The sequence below is a fragment of the Gadus morhua genome, chromosome 15, assembly GCF_902167405.1.
Source record: "Gadus morhua chromosome 15, gadMor3.0, whole genome shotgun sequence".
Taxonomy (NCBI): domain Eukaryota; kingdom Metazoa; phylum Chordata; class Actinopteri; order Gadiformes; family Gadidae; genus Gadus; species Gadus morhua.
The window spans coordinates 5,144,028-5,164,027 of NC_044062.1; the positions used below are offsets into that span (position 1 = coordinate 5,144,028).

Here is a 20,000-nt window from a genome sequence, read left to right on the forward strand (position 1 = left end):
TCACGTCTGGAGCAGACGAGCAAAAAGCAGTATTTGTTTTCGCTTCTTCTCGCGTATTGTCTGTCTAGACAGCCGCTTACACAAGCCAAGCGCGCCAGATATGTGGGGAAGCGATGCACTGGAATGGAGCGAGGCTGCGCTGCCATGTTTTATTATCTCTTCTGGACAACAACGGAGGTCCACGGTAGCGTCTGTGCGGCGTGCGCCAGACAGACGGCGATGTCAGCGGATGCTTCGGGATGTCGGCCGATAAGCGTGACACACGAGTTATGCCGCGTTTGTTCTCTCCGAGCGGGGACAAAAAAAAAAAAACACTCTGGCCGACCCAACCATCCCCTGGGCACACAAATTACTCTACTCCAACCGTAATGTCTAGGATTGACTGTCACGGGGATTTTTGACATCACACACTGTGTCTGAAGGGAAGAATAACAGAGTTTACCATACGTCTCTTTTGTTAAACATGTGAGCCTCTGGGGGGGGGGGGGGATAAGTCAAACGTTGTGGCCGTCCAACCCCATGGATGAGCTGGGAGGTGGGAATGAAAGCAGCGGAGACCTTTCGCTCCTCTGGGTCTTTGTTTACAGGCACTGCAGAGCCGCTCTGGCCCGCCTCCAGCAGAGATAATGATAAAGGAAAATAAAGTTTCCTTTCCCACTACTGTGCCCTACTTGCAGATAGCAGACTCATATCCTCCGTCTTTCCTCTCCCCATAAGGCCCCTCTGGTTACGACAGTTGTGTGTCGGTGTAAGATTTCGGAAAGGTTGGCGCTGATATCGGCATTAGCAGTGATAGCATTGATGTTAGAAGAGGCAATGGATGTGGCCTTGACATTAGGAGGGGTCTGGCTAAATCAACTGAGGCAGCTGGGGCAAAAGTCAGGCGGAGTCTACACGCCGTTTAGCTCAGCGGAGGTCAAACGGACACACAGGAAAAGCTGCTAGATTGTGAAGGTGATGTCACCCGTCAGTTTAATGTAGGCTTTGTATTCAACACGGTAGTGATACAATACGTCCCTTATTTTTTGCCCAGGGCAAACATGTGCTGGAAGTCTTCTAAAATCGTAGGTTGCAGTTATGCTCAATTGAGGACACATGTTCAAGATTAATGTAAGCATGTCTCGGATCATTGGTTCTTTGACTTCCTTGGCCGTAGAGAGCACACACACATTCCTTATGGCTAGGTTTCCTTGCTCGATCGCGATCTGAATATTAAGATTGATATTTGGATATTTTTGTGCAAAGGTTAGTCAATTGAACTGCAATTTTCTTGCAACGCTTACATGGAGAGTTTGAAAATCGTTATTATTTTAAACAAAATATTTATTTTGCCACTGAGCGTATTACTCTGCTCTGTAATTTGCTGTATTTGCTTTCTAAATTACCCTCCGCAGTTTGTTACACTTAGTATTCTTACAATAATGCTTGGATAAACATTTTGAATCCACCACCTGGAATCGGGTTTCAAAATAAATCATGTAAATTGTAACTTAAATTGTGAATGACTTCAGCCTGTGAGACGTCACTAAAAACTCCTCATATTTGTTTTGAATGTATTTCACAAGAGACTTTTAAGAGGATTCTTGAGAGAGTTTGCGTTGTACAATTCAACTCGGATATGAAATAACCCTAGTACCCCGAAACAACATGCCACCAATACTCCACTGTTTTTCGCTTTTTAAATTACAGAATTTTCTCCGCCCGCAGAATGTCAGGTATTCTGAAGGAACCATAGCCAGACAGAAAGCTGCTGGAGTCTGTCTTTCGCTCACTCACTGCAGATGTTATATTCACAGCACAGCGCTCGGACAACATTGTGCTTGTTGGTAGCTATTTGTTAAGGTATCGAGTACAATGTTGAGTATCGCGCTCTTAAGAAAATATGGTAAAGTTGGTTTGAGGTTCGCGTAGAAATGTTTAAAATAGGAGCTCAGGTGAGAGGAAATAGAACCAAACAAGATGTCATTTATTTTATTTCTCTCTCTCTCTCTCTCTCTCTCTCTCTGTCCCTCTCTCTCTCTCTCTCTCTCTCTCTCTCTCTCTCTCTCTCTCTCTCTCTCTCTCTCTCTCTCTCTCTCTCTCTCTCTCTCTCTCTCTCTCTCTCTCTCTCTCTCTCTCTTCCTCTCTCTCTCTCTCTCTCTCTCTCTCTCTCTCTCTCTCTTCCTCCCTCTGTCTCTCTCCCTCACTTTCTCTCTCTCTCTGTCCCTCTCTCTCAATCTCTCCGTCACTCTCTCACTCTCTCAATCTCTCTCCCTCTCCCTCTCGCTCTCGCTCTCGCTCTCTCTCACTCTCTCTCTCAGTCAGTGGAAGGCCTCTTCACACCACTCTGTATTTCCTTTCTGGTTATGGGTCTTTAATTGCTGAGAACAACGAGCATAAGGCCGTGACCGAGACCAGTTCACAGCTATGATTTTCGACTGAGGCCCTGGATTCCTGAAAGAGGGAACATCAAAGCGGTCTGCTACAGCTGCTCTTTATCCCGGCGATGTGGTTGGGAGTTAGATAGTGCGACCCAGTCTGCGGTCGCTGGTTAACCAGAACTTCACCCTCTGGTGTGTCAGCGCGCGTGTGTGTGTGTGTGTGTGGGAGTGTGTAGGTATTTTCTGTGTTTGTGCGGGTGCCAGTCTGTGTTCTTAGTGTTTTCACAGTACGGCTGGGAAAATGATCTGCGTCAAAGACAATCGGTCTCAAACAAGTCTTTCTGTGTGTGTGTGTGTGTGTGTGTGTGTGTGTGTGTGTGTGTGTGTGTGTGTGTGTGTGTGTGTGTGTGTGTGTGTGTGTGTGTGTGTGTGTGTGTGTGTGTGTGTGTGTGTGTGTGTGTGCGCGTGCGTGCGCGCGCGCGCGTGTGCATGTCTGTGTCTTTGTCTGTGTATGTGCCGGCGTGTTTGTGTGTTTCTTTCTTTGTTTGTGTATGTGTGCGTGTTTGTGTCTGTGGGGGTTCTCGTGTGGTTTTGTGGTTGTGTGTGTGTGTGTGTGTGTGTGTGTGTGTGTGTGTGTGCGGTTCTGTGTGGTTCTGTGTGTGCTCAGGAGCTGGTGGTAATGGGGGCTCCGGGGTCCTACTACTGGACTGGAACCATCAAGGTGTACAACATGTCTTCCAACACCTTCTACAACCTCAACAAGGAGGAGGTGAAATCCGATCACTTCAAATACCTCGGTGAGGCAGCCCGGCCCTGTCATGGGAATCACACACGCTCGCACGCATACACACATACACACACATATTACTCACACATCCACACACATCCATATCCACACACGCTCGCACGAATACACACATACATATACACACATCCATACACTCCCATATGCACACACGCTCGCACGCATACACACATACACATACACACACAAACATCCATACACATCCATATACACACACGCTGGCACACATACACATGCACACATGCACACACACACATCCATACACATCCATATACACACATACACTCTCGCACACATACACAAACATATACACACATGCTTGCTCGCACACACTCACAAATACACACATATACACACTCACATGCAATCGTACACACAGACACCCCGGCCCATACACGCCCGCCTGCACGTACACGCACATACCCTGTCACACACACACACACACACACACACACACACACACACACACACACACACACACACACACACACACACACACACACACACACACACACGCATCATACCCGCCTGCACATGCACAACACACAATCTAACACACAGACACACACATGCACAAACACACGCACAAATACTCGCACACACAAACAGGCATTTACAGTTAAACACACACCAACACATATACTAACACACGCGCAAACACACACACACAGTGTGTCCCGTGGACTCACAGTTAGGGCGTGTCTCTGGTTGGGTGCAGGCTACGCGGTGACCGCGGGACACTTCTCCGCCCCCAACGTCATGGATGTGGCCGCTGGGGCCCCCCAGAGCAGCGGCAGTGGAAAGGTAGGACCCCTGGCTCTCTTACATTATGTCCTTAATATTATAGTATGGATTACTGTAGTATTTAGTATTTAGTAGTGCTGTCAAGCGATTCAAATATTTAATCGCAATTAATCACATTAATGTCATAGTTAACTCACGATTAATCGCGAGCAATCGCGATTAATCGCAAATGTTTTTTCTATGCTAAATATCCCTTGATTTCTTTGTCCGATGAATTTTTCTCATTTTAATGCTCTTATCAACATGGAGAAGTGTATCGGCTTGCGTTGACAAATGTTTTTTTATTGATAACAAAATTGGCATATACTGATCAAAACAGGACGATACAAAAAAAAAACCTATAGTGCAATTAAACGATGAACATACAAACATACTGCCTTGAACACAGCAGTCAGGCTACTGCTTCTTTGTTTTGAGCCAAAGAAAAAAAGAATTGCGTTAATTGCACGATAAAAAAATTAACGCCGTTAAAATTGGTTTGCGTTAACGCCGTTAATTTGTGTTTAACTGACAGCACAAGTATTTAATATTGTATCTGTATTATTGTTTTTAAATCTATGGATGTGTGTGTTTGTGTGTGTGCGTGCGTGCGTGTGTGTGTGTGTGTGTGTGTGCTTGCGTGCGTGTGTGTGTGTGTGTGTGTCCTTGTGAACCTGTGCTTCTGATGGACATTGATTGACATGCTTCTCCTCAGGCGTACATTTTTAAAATCGAGGGAGGATCTCTGGTCAAGACTTTTGAAGCCTCCGGGAGTATAGTAAGTGTCTGTCTCTCTATTGAGGTTAGAATGTACGTGATATACTCGTGTTTCATTAGACGTGGCCATTATGTAGCTAGCCTATCTGTTTAGCCCTGTAGAACCCAGTATTTACCTCTGTTTCAAGTGTTTCAGCGACTTAGGAGAAACCCCTCAAATCAGAGCCAGAAAGCTACTCACGCATTACAACACTGCGCTAATATCCATCTTGTATTCAAACCCATTGAGGAAGTACAGCCGGCAGATTAAGGACTTGGGAACTGAGTTTGACGTGTTTGAGTGTTGAAAGGGGTTGTGTGGGGGGGGTTGTGTGTTGGTGTTGGGGGAAGGGGGGGGGGGGGGGGGGGGGTGGTTTTGGTTGTATTTGGACCTTGTGTTTGGCACTGTATTCTGACCCCATTGCTTTGTGGCTTGGCTCGGTTCCAGATGGGCTCTTACTTTGGCTCCTCGTTGTGTGGGGTTGATCTGAACCGGGACGGCCTATCAGACCTGCTGGTGGGCGCCCCCATGCACAGCCACGTGCGGGACGAGGGCCAGGTCACTGTTTACCTCAGCAGGGGCAACGTGAGTGGCTCAGAGGGGACACACCGCAGCGCTGCTCACTACTGCTCTGCCTAAAGTCGTGTGTGTGTGTGTGTGTGTGTGTGTGTGTGTGTGTGTGTGTGTGTGTGTGTGTGTGTGTGTGTGTGTTTGTGTTCACTCTGTGTTTGTGTTGTGTGTGTGTGTGTGTGTGTGTGTTCACGTTGTGTGTGTGTTTGTTTTTGCTGTGTTTTTTTGCATGTGTGATTACAATCTGTGTGATTGCGCTGTGTATGCGTGTTCACTGTGTGTGTGTGTGTGTGTGTGTGTGTGTGTGTGTCTGTGTGTGTGTTCGCTGTGTGTGTTTCTGTGTGTGAGTGTGTTCACTGTGTGTATGTTTTATCCCAATGTGTGTGTGTGTTTGTGCTTGCGCTGTGTATTTGTGTTCATTGTGTGTGTGTGTGTGTGTGTGTGTGTGTGTGTGTGTTCGCTATTTGCTGTGTGTGCGTATTTGTGTGTGTGTGAGACCTGCAGCCATCCATCAATCAGTTTTGTTTAACCTGAGTGGAAGCGGTTTTTCGTACGACTAGATAATTGTGTTTGCTCGATCTGTCAGTCGTTAGTGCTTGATGTAACTCAGACCACTGTTGTTTCGACTTTCATACAACAACAATGTGAACCCATCATTGGATCCAGCAGTAGAATTGTTCAGCATACAATGATTAAGAGTCGTTTTCTGCTACGGCTTGTTCAGTAAATGGAAGTTGTGTTCACAGCTTTGTTTTTAGTCATGGGGTGAAACCCTGGAAATATCAACCCCGGTTTCAACACGGCAGTAGTCAACCATTGAACAACTCAGACGAATGCAAACCATGTCGTCTCGTTCTGTTTCCAGGGATTGATGGAGGAGGCCGCAGTCTTGAAGGGAGACAACGCCTACAACGCACATTTCGGAGAAAGCATTGCGGCGATCGGGGACATCGACGACGACGGCTATCAAGGTCAGTGATCGATACGCCAGATATGCTTTTTCGACTTTTATGACCTATAAACGTTGTTATATTGATTGATAGTCATGTTTAACCATACTAAAGTGTCAAATAATGACGTACATGTATTTCGACGTATTCCTTGCTGACAGTCTGGGGTGGCTGTGCAGAGCGCTAAACACTCGGGACAGCGTTTGCGATTCACTTGTTCGCATTTCCGGGAAATCATCGACGTAGAGGCACTCCTGCCACGCCCCCATATGACTGGTCAAATCTGCCCGCACGTGCGCGCTTGCGAGGGGGCGGAGAAGGACGAAACCGAGCGTTGACAGAGAATGCTGAAAGCGCCCAGATGAGAGGAAGAGTTTCCCGAAAATCTACATTGTTTTTTGTGTATGGTTAAACATGACTATCAATCATTATAACAACGTTTATAGGTCATAAAAGTCGAAAAAGCATAATAGGTCCCCTTTAAGCTTTTGTTAACACTTGTCCTCATCACACGCCATAACTTAAAGCTCTTTATTTTAGGTTATATGTCTTGGGATTCCCCTTCTGAGGGGCAATGACTCAGTACTATCCCATCAAGGTGGAAATAATTGCTTTACTGTAGTCAAAGTCTAGTAGCTCCTGCTATTAGGATAATATAGTCATGCAGTTTATACTTCTTCCACAGTTTTGAACGAATCAACCCTCAATTGAAACCCTTTTTGGTCGTCGCACTCTGCCCGGTGAACTGAATTCCCCTCGTTCTGAGAAACACACTACTGCTCTCATCTCCCCGGGGGGATCGCGTCATCAGAAGTCACCGCCTTGTGTTCGCTAAACTGCGCAATCACATGTGATTAATTAAAGCCATTAGTGTTTTCTTCGCTTTTTTTTCTCCCACACTCTAACCGGCTCCGATGGGGCCGGTTGTTTCGTTTATGGCTGGGAAACGGCCCCTGGGTGGAGGTCTGGGTGGGAGAAGGCCCCGGGGCCTGCCGCCTGGAACAGCGTGCACCACAGACACTAGTCACCCGGGACGTAGTAACTCATCAGGGCCTTTCACTAGGGGGGATGTGGGCTCGGTAATGGCTTAAGTGCCGGCTCTCAGCTGCCAACGCAGCACCAGACGTTCATTGTGAGATGCTTGTCACAAGCTGCATGAATGAATCCTTGGATGATTTAGTTATAGTAATACGTTTATGAATTCGGAATGTTCATCTATGAATTATTTGCGTGAGTTAACTGGTTTAAATGCACTAGCCTCAGTAAATTAGTTTTTAATGATCTTAGATTCATAATGGGACATTCCTTGGAGGGCTTGAGTTTAAGAATGGAAAAGTCCATAAATGTCGATCTGAGCTATTGGGCCAGGTCTTTACATTGTTGGTTCAACACTCGCTGGGCAGCTCATTCTGTTTTACGGCCACTGATAACCTTTTAGTGTCTATTAAAAGGCTTTCAATGCAAAATCCTTTCCTAGCCCATAGGTGGTCCACCTGGGCAAACAATGACTCAATGGAAGATTCACCTTCACTTTAACCTTTCCTTCTTTCTTTCTTTCCTTCTTTCTTTCTTTCTTTCTTTCTTTCTTTCTTTCTTTCTTTCTTTCTTTCTTTCTTTCTTTCTTTCTTCCTTCCTTTCTTCCTTTCTTTCCTTCTGTCTCTCTGTCTTTCTTTCTTTCTCTTTCTTTTGATCTATCTTCCTCCCATTCTTTCGTTCTTTCTTTCTTTCTTTCACAGTAACAGTGTTGATATCCATATTCATTTTCAAACGTCCTATTGAAGCAGCCGATGTAATCTCAGTGCTCCGCTGGTCTGTTGTCCCTGTAGATGTGGCCATCGGTGCTCCTAAGGAAGAGGAGTTTGCAGGAGCTGTGTACATCTACCACGGGGACAGCGAGGGGATTATCACCAAGTACTCCATGGTAAGGACACGCACACACACACCAATACAAAGACACGCACGCACACGAGTACACACACGCACGCACACACTCACACACACACCAATATAAAGAAAAACACGTACATGAGTACACACAAACACACACACACACACACACACACACCGATACAAAGACATGCACGCGTGCACACACACACATGCGCACACATCCACACAGACACAGACACACACACACACACACACACACACACACACACACACACACACACACAAAAGTGGCCACACACACACAGACGCACACACGCACGCACCCGCACAAGCATGCAGCCACAAACACACCCCGACACACACACGCCGACACACACACACACACAAAAGTGGCCACACACACACGCACACACAGACCCAAACACACTGCCGACACACACACACATACTCACACACACACGAACACACACACCCACACACATGCCGATACACAAACACACGACCACACACGACCACACAAACACACACACACACACGACCACACACACACACACACACACACACACACACACACACACACACACACACACACACACACACACACACACACTTTCACTTGCCAACCCAAGACGTGGCTGTGTTATTTTTGGAGCGATACAAACAATAGCCTAATGAGACCATGGACTAGAAAGGCATCCACAAAACGATCCAGTATTTTATGATTGTTGGGGAACAAACATCTTAAACCGACGCTGCTGACGGTCTTCCTTTCTGCGCGCGCTGCGAACGGCGTTGTGTAAAACGGATTCCGTCATCTCCTTTTAACGAGCGGGGCTCTGCCAGCCTCGCAGCACAGCGGTGCGCGGAGCAGCCAAGAGCGGAGACATGTGCGTGTGTGTGCTGACTCTGCAACCGTTGCAGTATCTGGGTAATATGCGGTAACCTACCCAGGTGGTTCCCCACCACAGCCAACTGGGAATCAGTTTTCAGCCTTGGTTTGTCTTTCTCACCGACGTCGGGTTCAGTCCGACGTCGGGTTCAGACCCGTTACCAAACCGGTAGCTTGTTTTCATTAGCGACTACAAAGCGTCTCTCGTTCGCCCGCTCCCTCGTCGCGACGGGGCGGGTTGACGGTTGGAGCACGACCGCCCGGCTCCGCCTGGCTTTGAGAGGCGTCTCTCTCTCTCTCTCTCTCCCCCCTTGCTCTGAGGCACACAGGCAGCGCAGCACGGTGGTTGAGTAACCCCCCCCCCCCCCCGCTCCCCCTCTCCCCTCCACCCCCCTCCTCCAGCAGAGATGCCCCAAAAGCCCTGAATCTCAGGTTTCACATGTGTTTCTGCCTACGTACCCGCAGATGATTCTGTTTAACGAGTGGGAGTGGGTTTTATTTATTCATTCATTGTGGTCATTCGCTGCTCAGCGATTCAGATTTAGTCATCTTTGTCGCCGGCGATGGGATCCCACACAGTATCATGTATTAACATTAACCATATGCATAAAAAACGCCAGGCTTCTAATGAACTAACTTATGAATTATTCACATATTCCTTACACACATTCCATTCCATTTTTAGCATCCATAAACTGAAGCCCATGCTTTACTTTCACTCGCTTATTAAAGGAGAAACTTTTACAATCATATTTTATCGTCCCAATAAATGTTTCGCTGCATGATGCATGTATGTGTGTGGATGCTGTTGCTCAGCCAGCTGTTCCCTTCCCCGACAGCGGTTGTCTGGACGTACCATCAGCCCGGGCCTGCAGATGTTCGGCCAGTCCATCTCTGGCAGTGTGGACATGGATGGCAACGGATACGCAGGTAGGGGCACAGAGAACAGACTTTGAGGTTTGGGTAAGGAGTTGGGGTGAGGAGTAAAGAACAGACAGCGAAGGCTTTAGGCTAACAAAGAGGCCTGTCTGGCAATTTAAAAAACAAAGACATCAAACAGGAGACAATTAGACGGTTTAAGCCTCGGTTTCATCCCCAAAAGTCTTTCAAAATTGGCGGGCTAGTTTCCGCGAAACAAAAGGCATCTTGTTTAGGGGCTTCCACTGCAGAGTTTCAGTTTCCGAGCCAGCTAAACAAGTATCGCAGTGATTCAATGTGAATGGCCTCTGTCTATTGTGTAGACATGGCAGGTGTAAGGAACACATTTTAAACACATTTTCCTGGTTTAATTTTTTCCGGTCGTTTTATTGCTTTTTTCTCACACTCAACGTTTATGTGTCTTGTTGCAGATGTCACCATTGGGGCGTTCATGGCCGACAGCGTGGTGCTGTTGAGGTAGGTAGCTGCCAGTATGGCGCCTTCTTCCTCCACTAGAATGAAGCTCACAGTTCACTGCTCTCCTGAGATGGTTGAACGCCTGGTCTCTCACACACACACACGCACGCACGCACGCACGCACGCACGCACGCACGCACGCACGCACACACACACACACACACACACACACACACACACACACACACACATATATATATACACACAGACAGACAGACAGACAGACAGACAGACAGACAGACAGACACAATCCCCTAAACACACATCTGGACTTCTGCACACCTTAGACACGCTCAATTATGTGTGTCTGCTACAAACAATGTTTAAACATACATCTTTGTTCGACTTTATTCCTACTACTGTGTATATATGTCTTTATTACATATGGATATTTTTTTGTTAGTTCTTAGCATAGTCTTATTTATTTATTATTTGTATTACCATGACTTTATTTACTCGGTAGTCCTTTAAATCTGCTCAGACGCCCGCATCTCCTGTCTGCCGCTTGTTAAGAACATCTAATCCTCATCCATATCTCGCCCTGTCTTAATCCACCTCTCCTCTCTCCCCATCTCTGTGTTTCCTGTTCCTCCTCTCCCCCTGTCTCTGTGTTTCCTGTTCCTCCTCTCCCCCTGACACTGTGTTTCCTGTTCCTCCTCTCCCCCTGTTTCTGTGTTTCCTGTTCCTCATCTCTCCCCGTCTCTGTGTTTCCTGTTCCTCATCTCTCCCCGTCTCTGTGTTTCCTGTTCCTCCTCTCCCCCCGTCTCTGTGTTTCCTGTTCCTCATCTCTCCCCCTGTCTCTGTGTTTCCTGTTCCTCATCTCTCCCCGTCTCTCTGTTTCCTGTTCCTCCTCTCCCCCCGTCTCTGTGTTTCCTGTTCCTCCTCTCCCCCTGTTCTCTGTGTTTCCTGTTCCTGTTGTAGGACCCGCCCTGTGATCAGCGTGGACGTGTTCATCTTCCTGCCCGTGTCCATCAACATCACGGTGCCACAGTGCCACAAGGGGCCCCAAAACCTCAACTGCTTCAACCTCTCCGCCTGCCTGCAGTTTCGTGGACGGCAGGTGCCAGGACAGATAGGTACAGCCCCCCCCCCCCTTCACACACAGCACAGAACACAAACAGGATTGGGGCTGAGATAACCAGGGGGGGCGATGGATGTTAGGTTAAAGGTTGTATCAACGATGTTGGGTTACGTCCCTTCTGTTGGTATTTGAAGCGAGATCCCAAACATTTTCGCTTCCATTTGCTGGATGCACAAAACACAGAAGTGTTTCCTGTTCCCTGAAACACAGAAGTGTTTCCTGTTTCCTGAAACACAGAAGTGTTTTGTGCATTCAGCAAACGGAAGTGAAGGTGTTGAAGTAAAAACTATCAAGTGAAAATGTTGAAGTGAAAACTATCATGAACGCAGCGCAAAACCCCACAACACCCGCCCCTTGTCGGTGATTGGTTGGGATACTAGTTATTTTGGTTTTGAGTGGTTGGTAGTACCATTTGTTTTTGTGTGCGATCTCAGAGCACAGGCTTCCTACGGGGACGCCGTTTTTTGACGGCCTGCTTATGGGGCGGGCAGCTAGCGGATTGTGAGGAAAGATCGGATGAATGTGATCACTTATGTTTCGGCCTACAATCTGATACAACCTTTAAAGTGGATGTCTCCCAGCGGAAAGGCACAGGACTCGATCCCCGGTCTCTGTGACACACCTAATCCAGCCTCTTGTTCCTTAACCAGATGTCAATCATTTCCCTGCAAGTCGTTTTTGAAGAAAAAACGGCTCTTAATCGACTTGATAGTGACGATAACTCTGTGAACGCAATCGGGGTGTAGTGGTAGCGGCTGTGTGGCTAGCTCGTGGCTAACGGCGATTCATATCCCCATGCCGTGGCACGCCTCTGGTAGCCGGCCTGTTGTCCAGCGGGTGTTCAGTGTGTGCCGTGGCGTCAGGGTGTTGTCCCGCTACAGTGTTTGGGTGTGCCACTCCCCCCCCCCCCCCCCCCCGGCCCAGGGGACGGGGAGGACCAGACCGCCGTTACATAACGACCCTAGCCGCGCGTCACAAACGGGGCCTCTGTTGTGTGTGTTTGGCAGTCTGGCGCGTGGCGTGGAAAGGGCCGCACCTCTCTACTCTGGGTGACTCCGGTTAATGAGAACCTGCTGACGCTCTGCAAGAGTGAGCTCATGGCATCCCCCCCCACAGGCAGGGGGTGGGGGGTGAACAGTAGGCTTTGGTGTAAACGAAAGGGTGTGTTGGCCGCCCCACCCACTGTTTTTACCAGCGGGACCACCCCCCCCCCCCCCCCCCCCCCCATACACACACCCTCTCCACCCTCTCCCCCTCCCTCCCTCTTCCTCCCCCGTGCTCAGGCAGTTACTACAGAATGGGACTGATTCATTCAACGGAAATGGAGAGAAGGCAGGAGGACTGGGAACCAAGTCCAAATATGGTCTTGCTCGGAAGACGCTGTCACGTCTGACCAGGGGCTTACGGGGGCTGCATCTCTGGAAAGCGTTAGGGGGTGTGGGTCCGTCTCTTTCCAGTGAAGCCGGTCATAGAAGGGGGGGCGAGGAGGGACGGTTGTTATGGCAAAAGTCCTCTTTCGACCACACGCCAGTCGAGTTAGCCAGTCGGAAAATTAATTTCCTTTGTTTGCCCTTCCTCAGTCTGTTCACCTTTAGCCACAATAATACCTCAGGATGAAATCTGTTTTGCATAAAGGCACCGGCATTCTTCTTCGGCGTTTAGTGTGAGGATTACAAACAAGAACCACTGAAACAATGGTGCCGCAGGCCTTGGGATCCTGTATTGGGTTATGTTAGGACTGTCCATGGCAAGCCGGGAAATTGAATGCCACAGAGAGGACAATGTGTTTGGTTTTTTCCAATAACCCACAAGCAAACACAAGGAAAATGTTCCTATTGATTATGACGCGCTGGAGTCCTTAGCTGGCATTAGTCGATGAAGTGTTAACTTTCAATTGACCGGGAATTATCACACCTTCTCTGGCGTTTACAGGCCATTCTTAAAGCAACACCCGTGGACAGCTGCACACTACACTACAACACACGCACACACGCACACACACACAGACACACACACACACACACACACACACACACACACACACACACACACACACACACACACACACACACACACACACACACACAGAAACACACTAATGCACACACGCAAGCAAACACACACACACACGCACACGCAAACACACACACATACACCTAGACACAAACTCAAGCACACACACAGACACACTAATGCTCACACGCACCCCCCCACACACACACACATGCCTAGACACACACTAACGCACAAACACACCTATACACAAACACACACACACACACACACACAAGCCAACACACACACACAAGAACACACACGCACGCGCGTGCATGCACACAGAAGGCTGTCGGGTCTACAGCGGTCTACTTGACGTGGTGTGCTGTAGCTGTGTTTGCGTGTCTCTGCAGAGCTGCTGTACAACCTGACGGCTGATGCGGACAAGAGGCAGCGGGGCCAGCCCTCGCGCATCTACTTCTCCCAGAACGGCGTTCCGGTCAGCGTGCTGAGCCAACAGCTCAACCTAGACATCAACAGGGAGGTGTGCCAGCACTTCACAGCATATGTCAAGGTAAGCCTCTCTGTGTGTGTGTGTGTGTTTGTGTGTGTGTGTGTGTGTGTGTGTGGTGTTTGTGTGCTTGTGCCTGCGTGTGGTGTACACATCGACCTGGGACTCGGACTATTTTTCTGACAACTTGATTACATCACCCTCCCCTTTCTATCAACATCGCCTTCGCGATAACAGTAAATAGTAGCTATTTTAGTGTGTGTTTGTTTCTGATCGCTTCAATAGCAGCTGGGCTACTCCCATACACAACAATGCTTCCAGACAGATAGTCAAAACAACAGTCTGAAAATAAAAACCCTAAATTACCCCCCCCCCCCCCCCCCCCCCATACAGAGGAAAGGCTCTGATCCGGTTTCTAAACCTGTGAGACACTGTGAGCCACATCGTCACACAACAACCACCTGGGGTTCTGGGACCCCTTGGGGGGGCCCTCAGCAGGCCCAAGCCCCCCTGCTGGGCAGCAGAACCATTGTGAATGTGTGTTACCAGCCCTAGAGGGTTCAATGCAAACCCCAGACCCCCACCCCAAGCAGGAATGGGACAGGGAGAGGAAAACATAGTGTCCTTTGTCATTGCATAGTGGCCCCTACTGTGTGCTGTTTGAACGGTGACTCTGCCATGTATACACACCCAGGCCGTGTCTACGTCCTAGGGGCTGTTTCTGACAACCCCCCCCCCCCCCCCCCCCCTGCACCCCCACCCCCTCCTCTGACCCCTTCCCCAACTCGCTAATATGCTGTTATTCACAGGGGCCTGTAAATTTCACCGGCATCATTAACTCCGCACTTCAGGCACTTTCACTGCGGGAGAGAACTTCATTGGGTCATTTGGAGCACGCTGAACTCGTATCGAACACAGAGAAAAGGCTGTGAGGCTGTTAATCAAACCCACCTATACACACATATCAAAGGCTTTCCCGTTATATGGTCGTGTTTTCACTCCTTATTGTTATAATGGACATCGATTTGTCCTGCTCTGCTTATCAGGGGGAAGTTGGATTTGGTGTTTCTCTTCATCCTAACTGTAATTCACAGTAGAGTAAACCGTTTAAATTGCCTGTCCTGCTTAAAGTAAGCGGGAAGCATTTAAAACGCTAACCCAAACACACCAGGCTGGGTGGGCAAAGCGATGAGCGCACACATTACATTAAGGCGGTGACTAAAGCCTCGCGTCGCTCCGGGTGTACTTCAGTGTCCCACAGATAAACACCCGTCACTTAGAGAGCGCTAGGAGGCTCATCCGTCAGGCCGCGGCTTCAACAAGCTTCGGGCGCTGTCTCGTACCTGTGCTGGTTTAACTACCGCCACGCGGGCGGTTGTGATGACAGTGGAGCCGGCGCGGTTGTGAGGGACAAGCTGTGTAATCTCAGTCCGGTCGGGGTGTGATTTGTTAATTGAAAGGCTCTTTAGCGTGGAGGACTTATTACACGGCGCTACGCCTTCCTGTGATTGGAGCGTTAAAGTGTGAAAGCCGTCCACGGGGTGTCTGGCTGGGAGAGGATGTTTAGTCTGGCCTGCTGGTAAAGTTTGTTTACACGGACGCAGTATATTTTTTCACTTTTTGTATTACGGATGGAGGATTGGTATTCTACTTTCCCTTTTTTCTTTTTTTGCTTTCGATGTTTCTCGTCCAAAATTCCACCTGCTCTGCCGAGCCGGGGCGGTAATTAGAGTCTGAGCGAGGCCGTCGCTCCAGCAGCGCGCCAGATCACCGCAGACTGTTTACATCCCGCCCCCGACACCGGCTACGGACAATTGGGGAAAAGTAAAGGGGAGCGCAGACTCGTAAACGCTGCTCGGTGACCTCCTCTGGGCCCGCGTCATCGGAGGCGTCTGCCCAGAATGTGAGCAGGAAAAGGGGAGAATCACCGTAATCACAAGGGGATCCGGCCCCCCCTCTCGCCCCCCCCAGAGAGGAGAAGTGTCTGTAGCCTGTCCCGGGCGCCCCCGTCTCATCGTTTATCTTCCTCGTGTGTCTTCCCGTAAGAGCTGCCCTGAAGAGGTATGATAATGGGAAACAGCTGGTGCCCAGTACATCTCCTGGAGCTGTCTTGTACCCCTCAACCCCCCCTACCTCCTCTTCCCCCCCACCTCCTCTTCCCTGAGATGAATCCTCCAGAGTTTAAACCTGCAGAGGGTCTGGCTCCCGAACAGGCCTCTGCAGTTTGGGTCGGACAGAAGGGGGACAGGATGGATCATGTGGGTCGTGGTCTTCCACTCCCATTGCTAAAGGTTCTGGGTTTCATGTCGTGCCCCCCGGTCCTACCTGCAGACAGACATCCTTGAGCGAGGTCGCTGTGTGTTGCTTTGGAGGAAAGTGTTGGCTGACACCACGGTGGTAATGTTGACCAGAGCTCCCCGCTGCTGGCCGCTGGTAATGGAAAAAGTGTCAGGGTTGGGAGTAAGTTGAAGGTAGTGGCTCTGATCCGCGAGTGGTCCGTGGAAGCGTTCCATGAACTATTCTGGGCCACTCTCCTGCTCCACTGTTTGCACCCTGACCATTTGTCGGCCCCCTCTTGCGAGCCGAGTAAATCAAACTGTCTAATAAGACCTTTGGCTTCGCAGTAACGCTCACGGTGGAATTTAACTGCACACGGTTAAAGTCCTATTTGTTCTGCCTAGTTTGAGTTGAGTAGCAGCAGGACTGTTTCAGGGACAGGCCGGCATATTCTGAAATCAAAAAGAAGTGGAATGTGGATTGTATAATACGTCCAAACTCACAAAACCTGCACATATGAAGCACAAAGGGGTACAGAACGTTTCTATCGTGATATTATGCGAGTCTTTCATGTGGATAATTTCGAACATGCTTTCATTGGCAGGGGCTACATTATACCAAACCAGCCCGCCAGATGTTCATTGTTTGGTTATTATTAGCAAAATAAACTATACACGCTCTTCGCTAGGGTCGTACCTACGGATGGGCGAGTTCTGCTGTGATTGCTTTTTAAATGAGTACGGGCAGATAACTGTGTAATTGTGTGCACACCGTTTCGTTGTTGTTTCCTGGCTGAACGTGTTAGAGTGGCCACTCCTAGTGAAATGGCTCGCGCAGGTATGAATCACTTTCTCCACGCAGCCCATAGTAATTCAGTTTGGGGTACGGCAGTAAGAACAGAAATAGTGCAAATGCTTGAGAGTTTGCCAGCCTGCGGTTTGGAGGTGTGATTTCATCTTCTGTGGAATGTTTCGCCCACGCTTCATGCTATGCGTTACTTGGATGTATACCGCGGATGGAAAGTTGTATACAATGAACTTCAGAGGAGCGCGATCAGTGCTAGCCTTTATTTTATGTTCACTACTACGACAACTGCACATCTAATTCGGGAGAGTCTTCTATCCAGTAATTCTTTTCAGTTATTTTCTTACACCTTCTTGTAGTTGTACTCAGGGTAAAAATAACTTGTCAGCGTCACACTTCATTCATCTAAACCCGCCGATTATTATTCCGCGAGGTCACCAGGGAATGCTATTTTCCAGCCTCGACACACAGACTTCCAAACCGTAATGGACCCAGGCCTGTTGTGTAAGCTGCTAAACCCTACTTCACTGGCCGGCCTCGCTCCGGGATCACACAGCCGCGTTCATTCTCCCGTCCCCTCTGTACACGCGCGCGTGTCGAATAATCCAGCAATATCTCTTCAGCCTCCGCCACGTGCACATGCCTTGAAACCGTGCCAACGGAAGGGTGGAAGGGGAGGGGGGGGAAGGGGGGGGGGGATGCCATTTGTGGTTCCGCACGGCTTCGTATCTCCCCGCAGATCCAGCACGGACCCTGGAGAGACGCTAGAACAGGCAACTGAAGGCACGTCTGTGGGACAGTTGGTTGTCTAAATTAGCTCGGAGTGCAACCCCGCATCCGTCCCCCCCCTAAACGACTGTGTGCCCCCCCCCCCCCCCCCCGTATCTGATGTCTGCCCGGGCACCGGCTCCTGGCACCAGGCTGTTTTTTCCAGGCCAATACAGGGTGCTGGTCCGCTGCCTGCTCCAGGCTGCTGGCTCCAGGCTGGGGCAGCATTAAAGCTAAACGAGGCCCGAGGACATCCATCCCGGCTCCCTGGATGCCAGCCACGCTGCATGGCAGTCGTTGAGGACAGGATATACATATATATACATATATCTATATATATATACCATGTTGTTTTGAGACGTCCTTGAGTGGGCGGTGGTGATTAATATAAGCATGGCTGTCATTTGTTTGTTTTTATTTGTTTTATTTTTAGCTCTGAATGTGTCTGTGAGTCTGAGTGTCTTCCCTGCTGTTGGGAAGGAGGTAGCTACAAAGCCTCAGATAGCTGAGGGCGAACGCTATCACAGATAGGTTGTTGTGAGATGGACTGGGTTATTTGTGAAATGGGTCTTTCCCAAACACAGGATGTAGGATCGGATGTTTGCCAGGGAATGTCATTGTGGAGATGCTCTTGAAAAAAATAAACATATTCATCTTTTGAGAAGCATGAGGAGTACCATGATCAAAAAAAATACACACGTACGTCTTTCTTCTTCACACAAATATACTCCAAACTCCATGAAACAAACATCCAGGGGATATTAACCAGTACAGTCAAGCCTGGTTCAGATACACCCTAGCCTCCCTAGGTTCGCTTGTTTCATCCCACAGAGAGAACCGCCTCTCTCCTTTTAACTCCTTGCTCAAAAGCAGAGTAGCACGTGGCTGAGAGTTGAAGTCCTCGCTGCCACACTGCCTGCTTTGTCCGACCGCTCGCTTTACAGTTGTGAGGAAAAGCGCGCAATTCCCCCGCTTCCATTGCTCTGGTTTCATTTACGGCCCGGCCAAGAAAGCTGATACAATGAGAGTTCATGGCAGGAAGGTAATCACATCCAGCTGCCCTCCATTACTGCCGCCAGTGAGTCAAGCACCTATTTATTAAGAGCCGGATGGGACGAAGAAGAAGAAGAAGAAGAAGAAGAAGAAGAAAAGAAGAGGAGGGAAAAAATTAAAATATACAGAAATAGTATGCGGCAATAACTCAAGTGAAAAAAAAAGGATTAAGATCCTGTCGTAAAAAAAAAATCACAAAATGCTTTGTCTGCAACTTCTGGTCTTCAGGGCACTGTGTGGATTCAATGTGGAAAAAATACTCTGAAGTGAGTCGTACTTATTTTAGCTCAGGGTAGTATTTTGCACAGGATTTCCCGGAATGGTGATGCCAAAAGGAACACGACTGAAGTCCCTTCCAGAGTTCTTTCTATCGGAACGTGGATTGCAGTCTTGTTTCACCGAATAAAATGAGTCATCCTCGATTTGACATAAGTAGTCCTGTCTACTACAAAGATGTTACCGCGGTATATTCCCATAAATCAGGTTTTTTTCTGTTGGTATCAAATTACCATGGCTTGATCGCAGTGAGCAGTTGCTATAGCGAAATGCCTATTACTTAACTCAACGGCAACCAAACAGTGAACTGATTTTGATGTTCTGTTGCTTCTGGCAGCTCGGCATGCTGGGTTAAAAACATTTCCTCGTAGACAGCAGGCCACATTACTGCCACCCGATGCCACCGCAAGGCAACGTAATGGGTGGCCAATTCTGACCAAAATGAAAGCATTTATCCCACCATGATTCCCACATCCACTGCGGAGGGATTGCGTGTGAGCGTGTGTGCGTGTGTGTGTGTTTATGTTTGTGTCTGTGTGCTGTTTAACGCACAGAACAAAAATGCCGCTTTTGGAAGAAAGGTTGCGAACAGTAATCTGTCTTTTAGGTCTTTCTACACAGGATACCACATGCATACATACACAAGGCTACTACATACATTGGATGTAGTCGTGGTATGTATGCAATGTAAGAGGTTTCAGATTGTGGTTATCTACTTTATGACTTGGGCTCTGACCACAACCTGACAACCTAGCCACTATAACCGTTATGAAATGCATGTTTGGAGGTGAAACTGTACATTTTGCACTTTCATAGCAGTTTAAAATCCTACGTGA

At 48.6% G+C, this 20,000-nt stretch overlaps 1 protein-coding gene across 1 annotated transcript in view; it reads left to right on the forward strand.

Moving 5' to 3' along the window:
- The window catches only part of itga9 (integrin, alpha 9), a 60,979-nt gene that overhangs the window by 10,307 nt on the left and 30,672 nt on the right, over nt 1–20,000 (forward strand). The window contains 10 exon segments of the mRNA XM_030379312.1: nt 3,028–3,157; nt 3,884–3,969; nt 4,664–4,726; nt 5,153–5,290; nt 6,141–6,246; nt 8,052–8,146; nt 9,844–9,934; nt 10,354–10,399; nt 11,321–11,475; nt 13,889–14,049. Of these exon segments, the coding sequence (XP_030235172.1) occupies nt 3,028–3,157; nt 3,884–3,969; nt 4,664–4,726; nt 5,153–5,290; nt 6,141–6,246; nt 8,052–8,146; nt 9,844–9,934; nt 10,354–10,399; nt 11,321–11,475; nt 13,889–14,049 (1,071 nt within the window).